The sequence below is a fragment of the Camellia sinensis genome, chromosome 14 (assembly GCF_055761805.1).
Source record: "Camellia sinensis isolate YWXY chromosome 14, ASM5576180v1, whole genome shotgun sequence".
NCBI classification, from domain to species: domain Eukaryota; kingdom Viridiplantae; phylum Streptophyta; class Magnoliopsida; order Ericales; family Theaceae; genus Camellia; species Camellia sinensis.
The window spans coordinates 41,049,048-41,069,513 of NC_138974.1; the positions used below are offsets into that span (position 1 = coordinate 41,049,048).

Sequence of the window (20,466 nt, forward strand, 5' to 3'; positions counted from 1 at the left end):
CTTCAGGTCGGCCAAGGCAACTTCACATTCTTCTATCCACAATAAGTCTGTGGCCTTCTTTACTAAACTGAAGAAGGGTTTGCATTTGTCAGAACTTCTTCTTATGAACCTATTCAGGGCTGCAGCCGTTCCAGTCAACATCTGTACTTGCTTCGCTGATGTTGGGCTTTTCAATTCTATGATGGCCTTGATCTGATCTGGGCTGGCATCAATGCCCCTTCTGGTCACCAAGTATCCTAGAAACTTGCCAGATCCCACTCCAAATGCGCAGTTCGATGCATTGAGTCGGAGCCGATATGTTTTAAGGATATCAAATGCTGCTTTTAGGTCGGCCAGATGACCCTCAGGTTCTTTGGTCTTCACGACCATGTCATCGATGTAAACTTCCACTGTTCTGCCAATCAGATGTGTGAACATCTTGGTTACCAATCTCGGGTAAGTTGCTCCTGCATTTTTCAACCCAAAAGGCATCACTCTGTAGCAATACAGCCCTTTTTGGGGTGATAAACACAGTCTTCTCCTCATCTAGCGGATCCATCGCTATTTGATGGTACCCCCTGTAGGCATCCAGGAAGCTCATCCTTCTATGCCCTGAAGTGGCATCCACCAGTTGGTCAATCTTGGGTAAAGGAAAACTTTCTTTGGGACAGGCCTTGTTTAGGCTGGTAAAGTCCACGCAGACCCTCCATTTACCATTCTTCTTCTTCACCACCATTGTATTTGATAGCCATGTCAGGTAATTTACCTCTCGAATGGCCCTGGCCCCAGAAGTCTGTCTACTTCATCTTCTACTGCTTCTACATGCATCAACATCGGTCTCCTTGCCCGTTGGATTACAGGTTTAGCTAACCTATCTACGTTCAGTTTGTAGCAAGTGACCTCGGGGTCAATGCTTGGCATTTCGTAAGGCGTCCAGGCAAATACTTCAATGTTTGCTCTCAAGAAAGCCTCCAGTTCTTTTTCCTCTTCTTCGGCTAAGCCCGAACCGAGAAGAAAGAAACGTTCTTCATCCCCCTGCTAGTTTCTTTAGGGCTTCTTCACTCTTCTCGGCGGGCTCTTTGCCGACATCCTCTAGGACTTCCACGTCCTTGTCTTCGATCTCTGCCCTTTCTGGTTCTCGTATACTGCAGGTGGATTTCATTGCTTCCATGGAGCAGTTCTTTGCCTGCAGCTGATCCCCTCTGACATCTTTTATCCCCTGCTCTGTTGGGAACTGTGGTAGTTGATGCAATGTTGAGGGAACAGCCTCCATTACATGCAACCATGGCCTTCCCAAGATAATATTGTAAGGGGAAGGTGTGTCGATTACGGTGAACTCTGTCTTTATCTTCTTGGTGCCAGCCTGCACTTCCAAGCTTGTTGCGCCCAGTAGCCACGTCGGCGTTCCATTGAACCCGACTATTGGTCCATTGGATTGCTCCATATCGTCTGGGTGAAGGTCTAGCTCCTTGTAACATTTGACATACATGATGTCACAAGAGCTGCCTTGGTCAATTAGGATGCGCTTCACTTGGCACTCCCCAACCTGGAGGGATACTACCAAGGCATCGTTATACGGATGTTGTACCATCTCTAGGTCGGCTTCGGTAAAGGACACTACTGGTCCCTGGCACTCCTCGGCCCGAGGTCGTTTTTGCCGGACCTGGTATACATGTTGTAAGTGCTTTACCTTCTTTCGTTGACCTTCGAGTGAATTACATTAACTACCTAAGGTCCGCCTGCCTACGGCTGCTGTGCTGAGGGAGGTGGAGTTGTTGGTGCTTGAGGAAGTCTTGCTTGTTCTTCCCTTGTCTTGGCCTCATCTACAAGGTCCCTCAAATAGCCTTGCCTGACCAGGTCTTTTAGGTGTGACTTCAGGGCTCTACAACCCTGAGTCAGGTGCCCATCTTCATTATGGTAAGTACAATGCTTTCCAAGGCTCCTACCTATAAACTCTCCTTGTACCCTGGTTAGTGCTCTAAAGTAGGGTTGGGTTCGGATTTTATCCAGGACTTTGTGAATTGGGATTCGGAATATAGTTGTAACTGCATGTGCAGTTCTTAGTCCTATCTTTTGTTTATTGGATCCGTTGTTACCTTGGCCTCGTTTCGGTGAGCCGTTTACTTTTTATTGCTTTGTCGCCTTGATCCCTGGCGTGTCTTCCTCGGCTCTGGCATATTTCTCAATTCTGGCCATGAGCTCCTCCATGCTTTTTGGCAATGTCTTTGCCAATGACTTTCGTAGTGCACAATCATTTTTTAGGCCGTTCTTGAAAGACACGACTGCTACCTCTTGGTTGCACTCGGGCATTCGGTTGAACACCTCATAATACCTTTTTGCGTAGGCCCTAAGGCCTTCATCCTCGCTGATCCTCAGAGCCATCAAGGCGTCTACCCTTAATGGCTGTAGTTTGTTTGTCACAAACCTGGCCATGAACATCTCAGCCAGGCCTTCCCAGGTCTTCACACTTCCCTTCGGCAATTTGTGAAACCAATCCGATGCAATCTCCCCGAAGGATGAGGAGAACACCTTGCAGAGCAACAGCTCGTTCCCAGTGTACAGTGCCATCAAGTTCAGGTATAATCCGACGTGAAAGTTGGGGTCTGACTTCCCATCGTATGTCTGGAACCTCGGCATACTGAATCTTTTTGGGACCTCAAATTGGTCCAACTCCACCGAGAATGGTGTTCTCAGCTTAACAGGGGAAGTTATCTCGGCGTTTTGTTGCTTCCTCTTGAGGTAAGCTCTCAAGTCCTCTTTGGTCCACCTAGGAGCTCAGCTATCCCCCGATTTCAGTCTTTTAGGTACGCTACTCTCAGCTTCGTTTTGCTCCATTAGTTGCGTCGAAGCACAACTCCTGCCTTTGAACATGCCGATATTCTCTGGGGTCTGCCTCCTCGGTGCGATGTGTCCTTCGAGATTCTTCCCTTCTCAACTCTCCTCGCCCGACCTCTCTTGAAAGTCGGTGAGAGTGTTTTTCGCTCCTTGCGTACTAGGGGGCTATAGGGATTGTTTTCTGCCCTCCCTTCTGGGCATTGGCCGCTGGAATCGGCGTGTCCTGCAGCGGGAACGGTAGCTGCATGACGTTGTTTTGCATCATGAAATTGACGACCGATTGCAGGTCTGCCAATTTGTTTGCCATCTCTTTCACCTCTTCATCCCTCCACAGGCATCTATCTTTCTATACCTGGAGGTTGTCCTCGCTATAGTACCCGCTTTGGTCCGTTTTCTTCGGTACGTCGCCCTCCTGGCCGACGTCCTTTCCTCATTGATTCTTGCAATTGTCCTCTTCGACGTCAAGGTCAACAGGTCTCCCACTCCCAGTAAGAGTGCTATCCTTAATTTTCTCTTTCTGTCCAACGTTGGTCATTTATTCTTCTTTCTTTCCCACAGACAGCGCCAAATTGTGTGAGTGAATTTCTGACCACACTGCCAACTCAGTATTCAACTAGAGAGCACTGGCAGAATAGATGGCGCCTGAGTCACCTGCAACAGAAAGAAGAGATTCCGGCGATAGTTCGTCCACCCGGGGGCACTCCGATGATCAAGTCAGTTATCTCTCAAAGATAGATCAAATACTAAAATCACTGCTCAGAATATAAATTGCGTACCTTAGACCCATGGGAGTGCCTCTTTTTTATAGCCAATACAATCCTAGTCTGAATAGAAACGTAGCTTCAATGGACTTCTGTTCAGTGCTTATCTTGGACTCTCCAATAGATAAAGATAAACTCCCTAAGGTCATGTTTGATTCACAAGACTAATAGTGAAGTATTAATAATCCTATTTGTTAGGTCCCTTGATTGTCAAATCCGGGTACAAAACTCTGTATTAAACAAGTTGTAATTTTCCTGTGTTTTTTCTTCTTCCCGCTCGAGCGGGTCTATTGGCGCTCGAGCGTAGATTGTTGTCTCTCAGTATTTTGTCAGGTCTGTAAAAATACTAGAAGGTATGATTTCGCGCTCGAGCCGGTCATCGAGCGCTCGAGCGGAACTCTGTTTTGTTGCACGCAGTTTTTGCTGAAGCCGCTCGAGCGGGATGTTGGACGCTCGAGCGGAGATCGCGGACTCAGGAATCCTATTTATATCTGTTTAGATTGTTTTTAGGACTACTTTTCTTAGATCTTATTCAAGAGTCCTAGGGTTTTGTTGGAATGGTTCTTCTGAGGTTTTTTGTGAGTTTTCCTTGATGGTTTGAGAAGAGTTCTTCAATCATGATCTAAGTTACATACATCAAGGAGTTGGTTACTTTGAATTCAAGAGAGAGATCTCTTCGGTGGATTCCGAAGATTCAAGCGTAGAGTATCAAAAGGAGTTTGATTCTGTACGTAGTCGTTCATTCGACAAGTGAAGTTGTGGATTCAACTTCAGGATTAATCAGTTCCGAGACGAAGCCGTGGTGAAAGAGTTACAGAAGATTCGAAGGCAAATTGACTGAGTGGGGTAATTTGTGTGTTATCTTTGTAATCTTTCTTACTTCAGTAGTGGACTGATTAGTGGCATTTCGCCCGTGGTTTTTGATTACAATTGAAGGTTCTTCAATTGTGGTTTTTTCCACGTAAAAATCGTTTGTGTCGATTTATTGTTTATTCCAAAAAACAAACAATCTAAATCACTTTCGTAAGTGCTTGTTGGTTTAGATTGTGTGTTTTGGATACTTGGGATTTGGAATATTTTAATCTTGATCTAATCACGAATCACTTAGGATTTTCAATTGGTATCAGAGCGGGTCACTCTTTTTTAAAAAATATAGGAGTGTGATTTTGTGTGATTAGTGATATGGATTCTATTCGTGAAGGTAACTCGACCCATAGACCTCCTTTACTCGATGGTACAAACTATTCTTATTGGAAAACTCGTATGAGAGCGTTTTTAAAATCCATCGATGAGAAATTTTAGCACAGCGTAATCTATGGGTGGAGTGAACCTACTATCACCATTGATGGTGTTGATATTCCTAAACCCCTTGATAAATGGGACACTACTGATTACCAAAACTCGAGTTGGAACAGTAAGGCTCTCAATTCCCTATTTTGCTCCGTCACACCTGAAGAATTTCGTCGTATCTGCACGTGTGAGGTAGCAAAAGAGGCTTGGGACATTCTTGAAACAATTCACAAAGGTACTACTTCTGTCAAAAGGTCAAAACTTCAACGTCTCACCTCATCCTTTGAAACCCTTTTTATGCGCGATGAGGAGACGTTTGATGATTTCTATACAAAACTTAGTGATATCGTGAATTCCTGTTTCACACTCGGGGAAAAAATCCCGGAAGCTAAAATTGTTGGAAAAATTTTGAGGTCTTTACCCGAGAGGTTCCAACCAAAAGTGACAGCCATTGAGGAGGCTCAGAATGTTGATACCCTCAAGCTTGATCAATTGGTTGGAAACTTGCAGACTTATGAAGCCCACCAGATTTCAAAAAAAAAACAAAAAGAAAGTGTGGCTTTCACTAGTGCTCATGAGCCTGCAAAAACTCTGGAGGCTAAATTTGATTTAGAGTCTGGGATGACGGCTATGTTTACTAAACAATTTAAAAAAAAATTGAAGAAAAAGAAGCCTAATTTCAGAGACTCTATTTCCAAAGACAAGAGTAATGAAAAACCCAAAACTTTTCCACCAAAACTTGCTCCAAAAACTGATAAGAAGATTGTAAAGGGGCAAGGGGTCAAGTGCTATGAATGTCAAGGTTTTGGTCACATTGCCCTTGAATGCCCTTCGAAAAAGAATCGAAAGAAAGTCTACACTGTAACTTGGGATGATGAAAGCGGGTCGGAGCAAGAACCCGAAGAACCTGAATCTGGAGAAGACGGGGATAGTGCTTTCATGGCATTTTGGTCCACTTTCACTCAAACTCTTCCAAAGCCTGCAGAGTTAGCTCGTGGTCAGAACCTGCATCATGCTCTTACCTTTGATGGGAGTAACTACCTGTTTTGGAAAATCAGAATGAGGGTTTTTCTGAGAGCTTTTGATCCAGAAGGCTGGCAGGCCATTGAAGAAGATACAGACAGGGCTGACAATCCGAGCAGTCAGAGAGCCCTGATCACTATTCGTGGAGCAATTTCTACTGAAGAATAGCAACATGTTGTTCATTGCACAAAGGCTAAAGATGCATGGGAAATTTTGAGCCAATTCCATGAAAGAGGAAATTCACCTTCACTACCATCCAGCAACTTTCCTGTCTTAGTTGCTAGACTGGATGAGGTCAAAGAGAATGAAGAGCAAAAAGAGGATGATGAAACATCTGAAGATAATGATGAGATCAATGGCGATGAACTACAACAAGCCTACGAAAAGCTGTACGAGGAATCTCTGAATTTGTCCAAAATCAACGACAAACTCTCTCTCAAGCTCAAAACATGTGAGAGTGAAAATGTCAGGCTGAAAGGAGAACTTGCAACAGCAAAGCAGAATATCATCAAGATCTCTAGTGATAGGCAAGAATTATGTGGAAAACTTCTATCCTGTGAAACTGAAAGGAATAAACTCCTAAAGGTGTATTCCACATATGAAGAAAAGCTTGAAAGTCTTGAGATGTCACAAGCTACATTGGAAGAGAGCGTCTATCAAAAAGATGAAGAACTCCGTGTTGCTAGAGCCACTATTGCCATGTGGAACAAAGGTTCCAAATCTTTAGAGGACATCCTCGGGTCTCAACAAATGGGTTGTGACAAAAGCGGGCTAGGTTATGGTGCAACAGCTCACAAGGGACAGGCCTCCACTTCTTATGACATGAAGACTCAAGCAAAGGGAAAGTTGAAGGTAGACCAGGCTGATCTCTCTCTTCATCCACCTAAAGTTGGTAAGATCAACAAAAGGGAGGTAAAACCTGTTTTTATTTGTCATCATTGTGGTAGGTATGGCCACATTCGTCCTTATTGTTTTGAATTGTTTGGTAAGGTGTCTCAAAAGGGTAGAAATTCGAAAACTTTTTGGGTTAGGAGACAACCTTATATGTCTAGGCGAAATACCAAGACTAAAAAGATTTGGGTGAGAAAAGATGATTTGACTTGTTTAGTTGTTCACACTGCTCTAAAAGCACGTGATTCCCACATGTGGTATCTTGACTGTGGGTGCTCTCGTCATATGTCCGGTAACAAATCTTACTTCACCTCCCTTGAAAAATATGAAGGAGGAATTGTTACTTTTGGAGATGGCAGCACTTCTAGAGTCATTGGTAAGGGCTCTATAAGTGTTGCTGGTCTTCCTAAGCTCGAAAATGTTCTTCTTGTTGATGGTCTTAAAGCAAATCTTTTGAGCATTAGTCAAATGTGTGATTCCCATCATGAAGTATTGTTTTCAAAAAATAAATGTGAAATTTTGGATAAAAAGGGAAATACTGTCTTACATGGGGTTCGCACATCTGATAACTGCTATGGGATTGTTACTACTAATGATCTCACGTGTCACTCTGCCATCATTAGTAACATTGACCTGTGGCATCAAAGATTAGGTCACATGAATTTCAAAGACCTAACTAAGATAGCCAACAAAGAGCTTGTGAGAGGAGTACCTAAATTGGGTAAGAATTTGAGCCATGTGTGTGGACCATGTCAACTTGGAAAGCAAACCCGTGCCCCTCATAAAAAGGTGAACAGCTTTACAACCAAACGTCCTCTTGAATTGGTTCACATGGATTTAATGGGTCCTATTCGCACTGAAAGCATCGGAGGTAAAAGATACATTTTTTTAACTGTTGATGATTTTACTCGATTTTCATGGGTAAATTTTTTAAAGGAAAAATCTTATACGTTTGATGCTTTCCAGGCCTTAGTCTTTAAAATCCAAAATGAACAAGGTGTTTCCATTGGTCCTATCATAAGAATCCGAACCGATCATGGTCGTGAATTTGAAAATAGTTCGTTTTCGGATTTTTGTGATACACATGGAATTAAGCATGAATTTTCTGCACCCATTACTCCACAACAAAATAGAGTTGCTGAGAGGAAGAACAGGGTTGTTCAAGAAATGGCTAGGGTCATGCTCCTTAGTAAGAAACTTCCTCCAAAGTTTTGGGCTGAAGCCCTAAATACTTCTGTTTATGTCATAAATCGCGTGTATTTAAGGCCTGGCACTTTACAAACTCCATATGAATTGTGGAAGGGATTGAAACCTAATGTAAAATACTTCAAAACTTTTGGGAGTAAGTGCTACATTTTCAAAGATAGAGAGCCTTTGGGCAAATTTGACTCCCGAAGTGATGAAGGTATTTTTCTAGGGTATTCAACCACCAGTAGGGCTTTTCGAGTCTATAACCTGCGAACTTCATCTTTAATGGAATCTATCAATGTGGTTATAGATGACACAAGTGCACCTACTCTAGCAACATATGAGGATGACAATGATGAGTCTCCAATCTTGGATACTGAACCACAAAATCAAGGAGAAGCTGCGGACCAATCACAAGAAATTGTTACAGCTCCATCCTCACAGGTAAGTTCAAATCCAAAGAGTGCTCCAAAGGGCATCACTCCTGTTGCACCTGTCACCGCAAGTCCTGAGCTAAAACCATCAGCTAGGGTGAAACTGAATCATCCAGCTCAACAAGTCATTGGAAGTGTTTCAGATCGAATGAAAACCCGAAAACAGATTCGGGATGAGGTATCACATATGTGTTATGTTTCATTAATTGAACCTAAGAATTTTAAAGAGGCCTTGCTAGATGATAGTTGGGTCAATGCCATGCATGAAGAATTAGGTCAATTTGAACATAACAAAGTTTGGACTCTAGTTCCCAGACCTAGAGACATGAATGTGATAGGTACCAAGTGGATCTTTAAAAATAAATCTGATGAGAATGGTACAGCTGTTAGGAATAAAGCTAAGTTGGTTGCTCAAGGCTACACACAAGTAGAGGGTGTTGACTATGATGAGACGTTTGCCCCAGTTGCACGTCTCGAATCTATTCGTATTTTGCTTGGTGTTGCATGTTTTCTTGGCTTTAAATTGTTTCAAATGGATGTGAAAAGTGCCTTTCTGAATGGGTACTTGAGAGAAGAGGCATATGTTGAGCAACCAAAAGGGTTTGAGGACCCTAAATGTCCTAATCATGTCTACAAGTTAGACAAGGCTTTGTATGGTTTGAAACAAGCCCCTCGAGCTTGGTATGATAGACTTACTACATTTCTTCTTGATGATGATTTTCAAAGGGGTAGTGTGGATAAGACTTTATTTGTGAAACATACTAAGTCTCATATTCTTGTTGCTCAGATTTATGTTGATGATATTGTGTTTGGATCCACTGCTGAACATCTTGTGAAATATTTTTCGGATTGCATGACACATGAGTTTGAGATGAGCATGATGGGAGAGTTGTCTTATTTTTTGGGTCTTCAAATTAAACAGTCTCCTTCAGGTATATATTTGTGTCTTAGTCTAAGTATGCGAAAAATCTTGTGTCTAAGTTTGGTCTTGAGTCTGCCAAACATGCACGCACTCCCATGAGCACCAGTCTTCACCTCTCCAAAGATTCCTTTGGTATTGATGTTGATCCTACCCTCTATAGGAGTATGATAGGGAGTCTTTTGTACCTCACAGCCAGTCGTCCTGATATTGCTTTCAGTGTAGGTGTCTGTGCCCGTTACCAAGCTAGTCCTAAAGAGTCTCATCTCCTTGCTGTCAAACGCATCATTAAATATGTTAATGGGACATTGGGGTATGGGGTTTGGTTTTCTACTGATACTACAGCTGAGATTACTGGTTTTTCTGATGCCGACTGGGCTGGGTGTGCTGATGATAGGAAAAGTACATCCGGGGGGTGTTTTTACCTTGGGAATAATCTGGTTTCCTGACATAGTAAAAAGCAAAATGCCATCTCTCTCTCGACTGCTGAGGCTGAGTACATTGCTGCAGAGAGTTGTTGTGCACAAATGCTGTGAATGAAGCAAATGCTTCATGATTATGGGATAGAACAGAACACTCTCACTCTTTTCTGTGATAACACAAGTGCCATAAACATTTCAAAAAATCCTATCCAACACTCTCGCACCAAACACATTGACATACGTCATCATTTTATTCGAGAGTTAGTAGAAGAGGGCCTTGTTGTTCTTGAGCATATTCCCACTGAGCATCAAAAAGATGATATTTTTACAAAACCCCTTGATCTTCTTCGGTTTGAGTTCCTTAGAAAGACCTTGGGTGTCATGCTCGATCACTAGAGTGTTACTTGTTTCTTGAGTAGGTGTAAGTGTTTTGCCTTATGTATACTTGGATGTGATAATCTCATTGTCATTGATATTTGTTTTACTTGCATCCAACTTTTTATGTACACTACTCATGCTGCTTACAAGATCTCATTGTTCATTGGTCATAGCTTATTTTGAATGCCCATACTCATTAACCTCATGATCTCATTCTGTACACATCCTTGAGATTAATTGTTGCAGGGGTTTCCGCACATGTGATCAAAGTTCTCTATGGACCACTAACAGTGTTTCTTATACTTTTACAGTAGAATTGACCGATACTAGCATATCATGGGTGATGTTGAGTCTCTTAACCATCTACCATCTGTTTTTCACTTCCACGGTTTCTCCCTCAGTTCTTTGAAGTCCGGGCATTAGGAAAAGGCTACCTCAGAGGCACCAACCAGGCCATCCTTTATGATTTCATTCTTCTCTGGTTTGGTTTCCATACTCTTGAGAGTGAATGCCACCAGTGAGTGCCCACAAGAAAGAAAATGTTTAAAAAAAAAAATTTGCAAGTTTACGGAATTCATGAATTGCGGATTATTTCATCTTCGTCGTCAATTTTGGCTAAATGTGATCATCTACTTTTGTCCCAGGTTTCGTCTAGATATTGAGTTTCTTGGTTTATTTAAAAAACAAAAAAAAAACAAAAAAAAAAATTTGTTTTTCCCCGCTCGAGCGGATATTTTTACGCTCGAGAGTGTTTTTTCGCCTTGCAGTAGTTTGCTCTTTGCTTTACAGTTCTGAGAGAGGTATTTTTGCACTCGAGCGTCCTTCTTCGAGCTCGAGCGGGTGTCAGCTTGCGTTGCCTAACGCTCGAGCGTTAGTTACTACGCTCGAGCGGACCTATTTTGTATAAAACTCCCTCCCTCAACTCTTCAGGTCATTTTTTTTCTCTCCTCTTCAGTTTCTCAGACCTAGGGTTTCGCTCGTGGGCTTCGCGTGGTTGATTTCACCTTCCTTCTGCCTCTTCCTTGCCGATTTCACCTTTGGTAGGTTTTACCCTCTCTTCTTCTCTGTTTTTCTCTGTTATTTCGGCACGTTTAGGGGTTGTATTTCGGGTTTTTGGTTTTTTTTGTGTTTCATTTTTTTCCCTTTCTCTCACACGCTTTCACTGAGTCAGTTTGTCTTTCTCATGTTACATCTCATGTTTGTGCGTATGGAGTCTGTGTTGTCCATTCAACCTAGGATTGTGTATTCCACATGCTTGAGGTATTTGTGATTGTGCTGCAAGTTTGAGCCACTGTTTTGACCACTAGATGCATCCACATTTTTGCACTGTTCTGTATTCCACATGCTTGAGGCATTTCTTGTTTGTGTCTCTAGGTCATTGATATTCTGCCATTGCCATTATGCACATTTTTGCATTGTGCATTTCATTAATATTTGTCCTCCATGTTTCTGAAGTGATATCATTGATATTTGTTCTCCATACTTATGCATTATGTGTTTAATGTTACTAATGTTCTCTATATTGTGCCTAATTTGTTTTTTGGGTTTGGTTTCTTTTTGGCTTTGTTGGGTTTTCTGGTTTTAGTCCTCTCTCCTTTCATCATGCCCACCCCTAAACGCCGAAAGGCGACAGTGTCTCGCCCTACCTTTAATTCTGAGCGGTTTAAGACTGCTAAGCAAGACAAGTTGTTCCATAAATCTTTTGAGCCTCGCACTGTTCACCTAGAACGGAATGTCCAGCCTACCACTTTCGAGTCCATCCCTATCCGTCCATTGTTTGATCCTCTAGGTGGTGATTTGGTGTTATCTTTTTCTGGGCGTTAAAATCTCGACTGGGTCCGAGAATTTTACTGTAATATTGAGCAAATTAGTGATTTTGAGCCTTCATTCACTACTTGGGTTCGGTCCAAATCCATTTCAGTCACACCTGCTCTCATTCGCCATCTTCTTCAGATTGAACAAGTGTACCCCCAACACTATCCTTTTCCTATCCCAGGCCGTCCTACCTGTGATTTCAATAATGTGACTGAGGTGTTATGTGGTTCTTCCCGTCCTTGGCCTACGGGCGCTTTGATTAAACAGTTTGAACTTTTTCCGAAGTTTAGACTGCTTAATCTGATTGTTTGTGCAAACATCCTTGTGACCACTCACTCCTCCGAAATTAATCAAGACCAAGGTTTTGTTTTGTTTTGTATCGCCCGTCACATGTCTATTGATCTAGCTACCCTGATTATTAGGAAAATGATAGGAGTTTCTGGGAATAAACAGTTAGGCCTTCCTTATGGGTGTTTGATCAACCGTCTTTTATCTGAACTTGGGGTTCGTGTGTTCGAGGATGATGAGTTTGCCTTCCCCTCCCGACCTTTCACAAAGAAAACTGTTTCTCAGAGTCGGGCTCATGTTAAGGGGGAATCTTCTCGGGCTGATCCTTCTGCAGGTACCACTGCTGGCCTAGCTGAGGAGGCTGAGTTTGATGCTGCAGCAGCCGAGGGTGAGGAGGATACTACTCCACCTGTTCCACCTCGCACTTTTCATGATCAGCTTCAGCATTTTGAGGAGGCTATGACCCGGAGGTTGGACTTTCTCGATGCCCGTTTTGATGCCTTTGATGGTCGTCTTGGTCAGTTGGAGCAGACTGCTGCTCACACTACTTCTCAGCTGGACCACATCATTTCCTTACTGACGCTTCAGCCGCCACCCCCTCCACCTGGTGCATGATTTATTGCTTCCTTGATTCCCGGTCAAAAAGGGGGAGAGGTTGGTCTTGCTGTGGTGTATTGGTGTATGCTATGGTGTATTGGTGTATGGTGCTCATCCTTCATTGGTGATATTGATGGTACATTTTTTTTTTGTAAGATGGTTATTTTGTTTTGTTCATATGGATATTTTGTTCATTTGGTTATGTCATGGTTATTTTGTTTTGTTCATATGGATATTTTGTTCATTTGGCTATGTCACATGGATATTTTGTTCATATGGATATTTTGTTCCTTTGGTTCTGTCGGATGGATACGTTTTGATATATTCTTATACAGTTCCACAAGTTTTGGTTTTTCTGGTATGTTGCTAGCCTTTTCTCAGGTGAATGTTAGATGAAGAATTGGATTGATGGACTGATACATGGCAATATTGGCAAGATTGGTTGTTTATAGAGTTGTTTTGAGTTTTTTTTTTTATTTTTAATCTTGTCTAGTGCGTGTGTTTAAGGACATTTGTTTAGAAAGGTTTTGTTCGGGAATTGACAAAGGGGGAGATTGTTAGGTCCCTTGATTGTCAAATCCGGGTACAAAACTCTGTGTTGAACAAGTTGTAATTTTCCTTTGTTTTTTGTTCTTCCCGCTCGAGCGGGACTATTGGCGCTCGAGCGTAGATTGTTGTCTCTCAGTATTTTGTCAGGTCTGTAAAAATACTGGAAGGTATGATTTCGCGCTCGAGCCGGTCATCGAGCGCTCGAGCGGAACTCTGTTTTGTTGCACGCAGTTTTTGCTGAAGCTGCTCGAGCGAGATGTTGGACGCTTGAGCGGAGATCGCGGACTCAGGAATCCTATTTATATCTGTTTAGGTTGTTCTTAGGACTACTTTTCTTAGATCTTATTCAAGAGTCCTAGGGTTTTGTTGGAAGGGTTCTTCTGAGGTTTTTTGTGAGTTTTCCTTGATGGTTTGAGAAGAGTTCTTCAATCATGATCTAAGTTACATACATCAAGAGAGAGATCTCTTCAGTGGATTCCGAAGATTCAAGCGTAGAGTATCAAAAGGAGTTTGATTCTGTACGTAGTCGTTCATTTGACAAGTGAAGTTGTGGATTCAACTTCAGGATTGATCAGTTCCGAGACGAAGGCGTGGTGAAAGAGTTACAGAAGATTCGAAGGCAAATTGACTGAGTGGGGTAATTTGTGTGTTATCTTTGTAATCTTTCTTACTTCAGTAGTGGATTGATTAGTGGCGTTTCGCCCGTGGTTTTTTATTACAATTGAAGGTTCTTTAATTGTGGTTTTTTCCACGTAAAAATCGTTTGTGTCGATTTATTGTTTATTCCGAAAAACAAACAATCTAAATCACTTTCGTAAGTGCTTGTTGGTTTAGATTGTGTGTTTTGGATACTTGGGATTTGGAATATTTTAATCTTGATCTAATCACGAATCACTTAGGATTTTCACTATTAAATTAGTGTAGTATTCATTATCCAATTGGATTAATATCCATTGGATTAATAATCTCATCCCTATCTCATTACTAATAATCCTACAAATTTGTTGGATTAATTATCCATTGGATTAATAATCCTAAACCAAAATGTTAAAACAAATATAGGATAATTGGGCCCACGGATTAATAATCTCAACCCCATGCTCTAATCCACCCAATCAAACATGCCATAAGAGCTTTATCCTTATCCAGGCTGAAGTCCTTCCTCATTCTAGGACTCTTGTCCCTTATCCGCTTATCTCGGATTCCGATATCTTCGGAGATAACCTCGGCCTAGCGGAGATAACCTCGGCCTAGCCGAGATCACCTCGGTGTCATGACTAGGACACGTGGCACCTCGGCTGATACGTCGGCGTCACCTTGGCTACGTGTTGGTACTCAGAAAATATATCCCTACAATTTGAATATTTTTCCTTATACATCAAATGTCATACTTTTGGGAAGAAAAAGTTGAACAATGCACATCCTATTGAGGTGTAAGAATTCAATTGATTATGCAAAAATGCTGATTTTAATCGGATCAAGCCATCTAACAACCCACCGTTCCTTCTTTGAAGAATGCAGGGTGCCCCAAATTCAACCACCACAGGGAAAAAATAATACTAAATAAATTTCCACGACACTCATCGAAAGCACCAGTGGTCTAGTGGTAGAATAGTACCCTGCCACGGTACAGACCCGGGTTCGATTCCCGGCTGGTGCACTGATTCACATTTGTTTTATATTAGTCTTTTCAAAACCTTCTAATTATTCTTTTTAACAAGAATCAAATTATGTGAAAAAACTTGACAGATTAGTTTCAAGTAAAACTTTCTATTTTATTTTAGCCTTTTAATTATTCTCTTGAACAAGAATCAAATTATGTGAAAAAACTTGAAAGATTAGTTTCAACTAAAACTTCCTATTTTATTTTAACAAGAGTCAAATTATGCTAAAAAACCTTTAATGCCAAGATTTGTTTGAACTAAAACTTGCTAATATTTTATTGCTCAACTGGGATTTATAATATACACAATTAGCAAATAGCTCAAAAAGGGTTACTCTATTTTAAAGCCCATTAATTTCACAATTCTAACTTTTTGACTAATCGACTCCCCACGTAACTCATTGGGATTTTAAAAATTACTAAACGCCAATAAAATTTTTTTTTTTTTTTATAAAAAAATCTAAACATAAGTTGCATACCACAAATATATATATATATATATATATATATATATAATGAAATAAAATAAAGAATCCATAAGCACCCATAAACTGTACCAAACAACCAATACAATGAGGCTTTTGTTGTTGAATTGCTGAGAACTGTGTTTTTGTGACATCAAACAAATCAATTCTAACCTAACCCAACCCAACCCAACCCAACCCATATTTGATGAATTTTTGAAACTAAACAATTGAGCCATAATTCTGATTAGTAGTATTATTACTAGCTACCTAAATACAACAGAAAAACCAGAAACAAGCCCTAGCAAAATTTTCTCAAATGCATTTCTTGAGAATTAAAATGGCATTCCCATCAAAAGTCAAATGCAGAACAAACCTGTGACATGGCTTAATACTCAAAATCGTAAGCATATATATGTTACATCAGAAGAACATAGTTTGATTGGTAAATTCTAAGCACTATAAGACTTGCAGAATCTATGACTGCTGCTTCTCACTGAATGTAATACACTAAGTGACACGAATAAGAAGTACAACCATGACGAATATACATGTCATTACAAATATCAGAAGCCATGTAAAACACGTAGTCTTGAAACTCTTCGAGTATATATCCATAGCACGTACATTGGCACGACCAGTGCTTGCCAAGCTCTGTTCAACCGCCTGCTCTGTTGAATCAAGTATCTGCACTCAAATTACAATTGCACCATGAGGTTCGCTGACCATGTAATAGAATACATCTAATATGCTAGTTATTATACATCCTAGTTATAAGACATCTCTATAATACAAGTATTGTCAACTGTCCAAGCTACTAGGATACATTGCACTGTATACCTGAAGACAACAATCAGAATCAAGTAAATTAAAACTGTGACATTTTGGGAACTTACTTTTTCAGTGTTTTGTAGGGATTGACTCATCATGAGACTGCTCTCTTTAAGTTGCTGTGCCAACCCAACCATTTCATCTGTCAAATCATCTTGAAGTTTTCTGATAGAGGAAGGAATAAGAATTAGCAATAATGAAGTATCTGCGGTAATAATTACAAATGATATCTAGGTCAAGTAGAATGCAATCCTAAAAAAGAATGATGAAAGTTCATTTCCCTTAAAAGGAATTAAATCGTGGATGGTCTACATAAAACAAGGATATGGTGAAGGCAGGTTAGGTTACCGACTGTTCAACTGCAATGACTCAATACATATCTAATGTACATAAAATTATACACATCAATAAATAGAAATTACATACATCAATAAATAGAAAGAGACGTGTCTACATCAATCAGGAAACAAATAGGTATTTTCTTGCTCTCACTCTCTTATTATGCTCTAGTACTTCAACTTAGTTCAACAATGAGTTAAGATGTGGAAAATACCTGTGCTTGTCAATATGAGTCCGTGCTGCAGCATCCAATTTGACAGGCGCTGAATGATCAGTCTCAACACTATCACGAGGTCTATCTTCAATGTTTGATGGAGCACTGTTTAATCAAAAAATGAAACAAAGTAAGACCAAACACATATCACCAAAAAAGCCATAGTAAAGAAACCATAGCTCCTTACACAAATCTCCTCCTCAATCCTGGAGAAGTGGGAATAGAACTTTCTCCTACTGCTTTGGAAGGGCTTTCTTTGACAGACGTAACAGAAATAGGCTGCAGAGTTTCTGGCAAAACTGACTCTGACTGGAAGTTTTCCAAGAGAAAAGTTAGATGGAAATGAAATACCCACATAAGATGCATGAATTTGTAATTCAAAACCAGAGAAATGGAACAGTTTCATAATGCTGGGGATCTAAACTAAAACCCATGTTCATTCAAGTGTGCTTTACTAAAACTTAGAAAAACCTGAATATTATTTGTTTAACATGCAAAATTGCCAATACAGAACAAAGCTGAAGTATACACACACCACAGGGGCAGCCAATTTGGCGGCAAGGGCTTCAATCTTCTCCGAATAATCATTCACCTGAGCTTTTGAAACTCTATATAAACAGTCACAGAAAAAGAAAAAGAAAAAAAAAAAAGATTCACAATGTTAATAAATTGAGTAACTTAGAACAATTCCTCCACATGAACATCACTAGCAGATCATGTATAGAAAAATATGAAATTATGCACATTATGAGTCTAATATCTATTTATCAAGAAAAATATATTTACACATCAACACTTCGTGAAGTTCAAAAAAAAATGACGACTTAGAATATTCAGGTACCAATATCAATTTTGTTATATCTATCAAGATATCTACAATCTTTGAAGACTAAGATATCCCTTTTTTACAAATATTTTACTCCTTGATCAGACCTGCCTACATATTATGTCATTGCATTGATGTCTTTATATTGAATTTTTTTAGATTTCTTCTATGGCTTTAGTTTCTTGAAATGGTTCTAGCTTTCAGTTCTTCAAATGAATTACATGTCTGATGCTATAAAAGGCCAGCACAATAATCTGAAGGAGCTATATCTACCTAGAAAGGCCTCAAATGAAGAAATCAATACACAATCATTCCTCCTAAAATGGCTTTAGACGACCTTCACCTATTATCTCCAGTGCTTATATGCATTATTTACAATTTCCCTTCAATCTTAGGCTCTATTTGGTTCATTGGAATGAAAGGGAATGGAATGGAAATGTGATTCCTTAAATTTTCCTACAGAATGATAATTCCCTTAAAATGGTGTAACATGAATCCATTTATAATGCATTTATCATTATTATTTTAGTCTAACCAAACATGAGAATGAATATTTTGATGGAAAGATCATTCTATTCCACTCTATTGAAGTGAACCAAACACTACCATAATACTTACACAATTCATGATTGAAATTGCAACATCAAAGATCATCATTTTGAAAAAGATACACGAAGAAAAACTTTTTGAATTCACCAGGAGAGTGAAACATCAGGTCCCACTAGAAGGATATGTAAAAAGCAATTCAAAATGTTCACGACAATTATATGACGGACATGACAGTGTGCACTACGCAGCGCCTCTCTAATAATCCAATAGTACAAAGAAAAAAAAATAAAACTTTGAAAGAAAAGAGTACTGACCTTGGTAATCCATCTGAGGTTCTCTCTTCAGCTAGTTGTTCTAATTGTTCTCTTAGTGTAGCAACATACTGCAACAATGCAAATATATAATAAGTATGGCATGAATTTGTAAACAAAAAAACAACAAACCAAATTCTTTTGCCAGATCAATAACAATATATATATATATAACAGCCAATGCACAATGCCAATCAATTAAGGCATTTTAACATGCTCTAAAACCATTTAAAAAATAATAATAACAAAAACATCCCCTAAGAAGGGAGAGTTGTAACTGAGTAACAATCTATATATACATAAACATGCGCGCACATATATAGAGAAGATAGAGCACACAAACCATTCCCAAATCAGCAGTTTGAGTTGAAAGATCCGTTGACGTACATGTATAAGCTTTGCTTGATTTTGTTGATGAGATGCAGCAGCAAGCAACCTCCTCAAGTTTATTTCTGTTTTACTGATCCCCATTTTCAAAATCCTAAAACATTGGATTAAAGCTCATATCACTATTGACAGAATCATAGAAAAATAATTTCCAAATAAAGAACAAACTAATATAAGAGGAAAAGATAAAAATTTTACATTAGCAACTCTAATACTGTGTAAGGCATTTTTATTTTGCCTAACTACTGTAGCTAGTGTGTATTTATTTAGCTAAACATTGAAACTATTTTTTTTTTTCTTTTTAACTAACTTACCCAAATTTCAAAAGAAAATTGTTGTACCCAAAATAAAAAAAATGCTACCTTTTCTCATGGCACCACTTAGGCAGCTAGTGCTGAAACGGATGTTGACAAATTTTTTTGAAAAAAAGGGGGATAAAAATCAATCTAATCCCCTCACTGAAGAAGAGTCTAGGATTCTATTTTCAAGGCTAGATAAAATCTGGGAGCAAGAAATTCTGCATTGGCATCAAGGATCAATTGGATAAAGTCAGGGGATAAAAATACTCAATCCTTTCATCTCACTAGTCTAGGATAAAATGGTGACAAATAGTGAAGCTTAAAGATTATGAGCAAATCGAAAGCTGAAAAAGAAATCATAACAAATTCCCTGGAAACAACATTTAAAAAAAAATAAAAAAAAAAAGTCACCAGTCCAGTCCAATTCGATCTCGATCTCGATCTCGGTGGGAAGGTGGGTTTGGGTGGATGGGATCTGAGCAGTTGCAGATAGAGAAGGAGAAGATCTGAGAGAGAGAGAGAGAGAGAGAGAGAGAGAGAGAGTTACGTACATGGTTGGAGAGAGAGTTGAGAGGTGTGTTATCATAAATTAAAAATAGTAATAATAATCAATGAGAAAATTTAGATATAATTAGAAAAATGGGATAAAATGAAGAGAATACCTTTTTGAATGAAGGCTTGGGATGTTGCAGAGAAGGTAAGGAATTTAGCTAGTTTGTATCCCCAAAAAAACCCCGATGAACCGAGCCCAGAATTTCCACTGTTTGGCAATTTCGCCTTTTTTAGTTAGAGGGCCGCGTGCAAGGCACGCTAACTAATGCCCAACTAGTTCTCATTACATTTGTGTGTTTTGAACTGAAATTTATAAACATATTAAAGTTAAATTTGGCATATACAAAATAATCTATTTTTTTATCTTTTTTCTATCACATCACCTCTCTATTTTTCTGTACATCTTTTCATAAAAAGACAAAAAGTGCACTTATTTAGGTCATCCCAAACAACCCCGAAGTCAAGAGAAGAAAATTATATGGAGAGAAAAACGTTATGTACATATAAACTAACTTAGAATTGAGCTATCTGTTTAGTGGAAAACAATTGCAAGAGAATTTCTCTCTAAATTTTAATATATCACAAGAAATAAACATAGCCGATAATACTCAAAAATAAGTGTAACAAAATAACCAAGGCCATTTTTGACTTGTAGACTCTAA

General features: G+C 39.6%; 1 protein-coding gene and 1 non-coding gene across 5 annotated transcripts; one reads left to right on the forward strand and one right to left on the reverse strand.

The window, feature by feature from the left end:
- The first annotated feature begins 14,958 nt into the window (after window positions 1-14,958).
- Window positions 14,959-15,029, forward strand: TRNAG-GCC (transfer RNA glycine (anticodon GCC)). The gene has a single exon. It is a non-coding gene; the product is annotated as a tRNA-Gly (tRNA).
- Window positions 15,030-15,860: 831 nt separating this feature from the next.
- Window positions 15,861-20,089, reverse strand: LOC114274200 (uncharacterized). 4 transcript variants are annotated; one of them, XM_082906073.1, is made up of 9 exons: window positions 19,915-20,089; window positions 19,664-19,758; window positions 18,910-19,047; window positions 18,570-18,637; window positions 17,416-17,488; window positions 17,068-17,189; window positions 16,881-16,985; window positions 16,393-16,492; window positions 15,861-16,183 (listed from the first exon to the last, which is right to left on the reverse strand). In XM_082906073.1, exons 3-9 carry the CDS (start codon window positions 18,910-18,912, stop codon window positions 16,007-16,009), a joined length of 648 nt encoding a protein of 215 aa, XP_082762199.1. In that variant the 5' UTR covers window positions 18,913-19,047; window positions 19,664-19,758; window positions 19,915-20,089; the 3' UTR covers window positions 15,861-16,006. The 4 variants fall into 4 exon arrangements, with proteins under 4 accessions (XP_082762199.1, XP_082762201.1, XP_082762200.1 ...); XM_082906075.1 differs by having other exon boundaries at window positions 18,954-19,047; window positions 19,664-19,759; window positions 19,917-20,038; XM_082906074.1 differs by having other exon boundaries at window positions 19,316-19,758; window positions 19,915-20,002.
- Window positions 20,090-20,466: the final 377 nt, after the last annotated feature.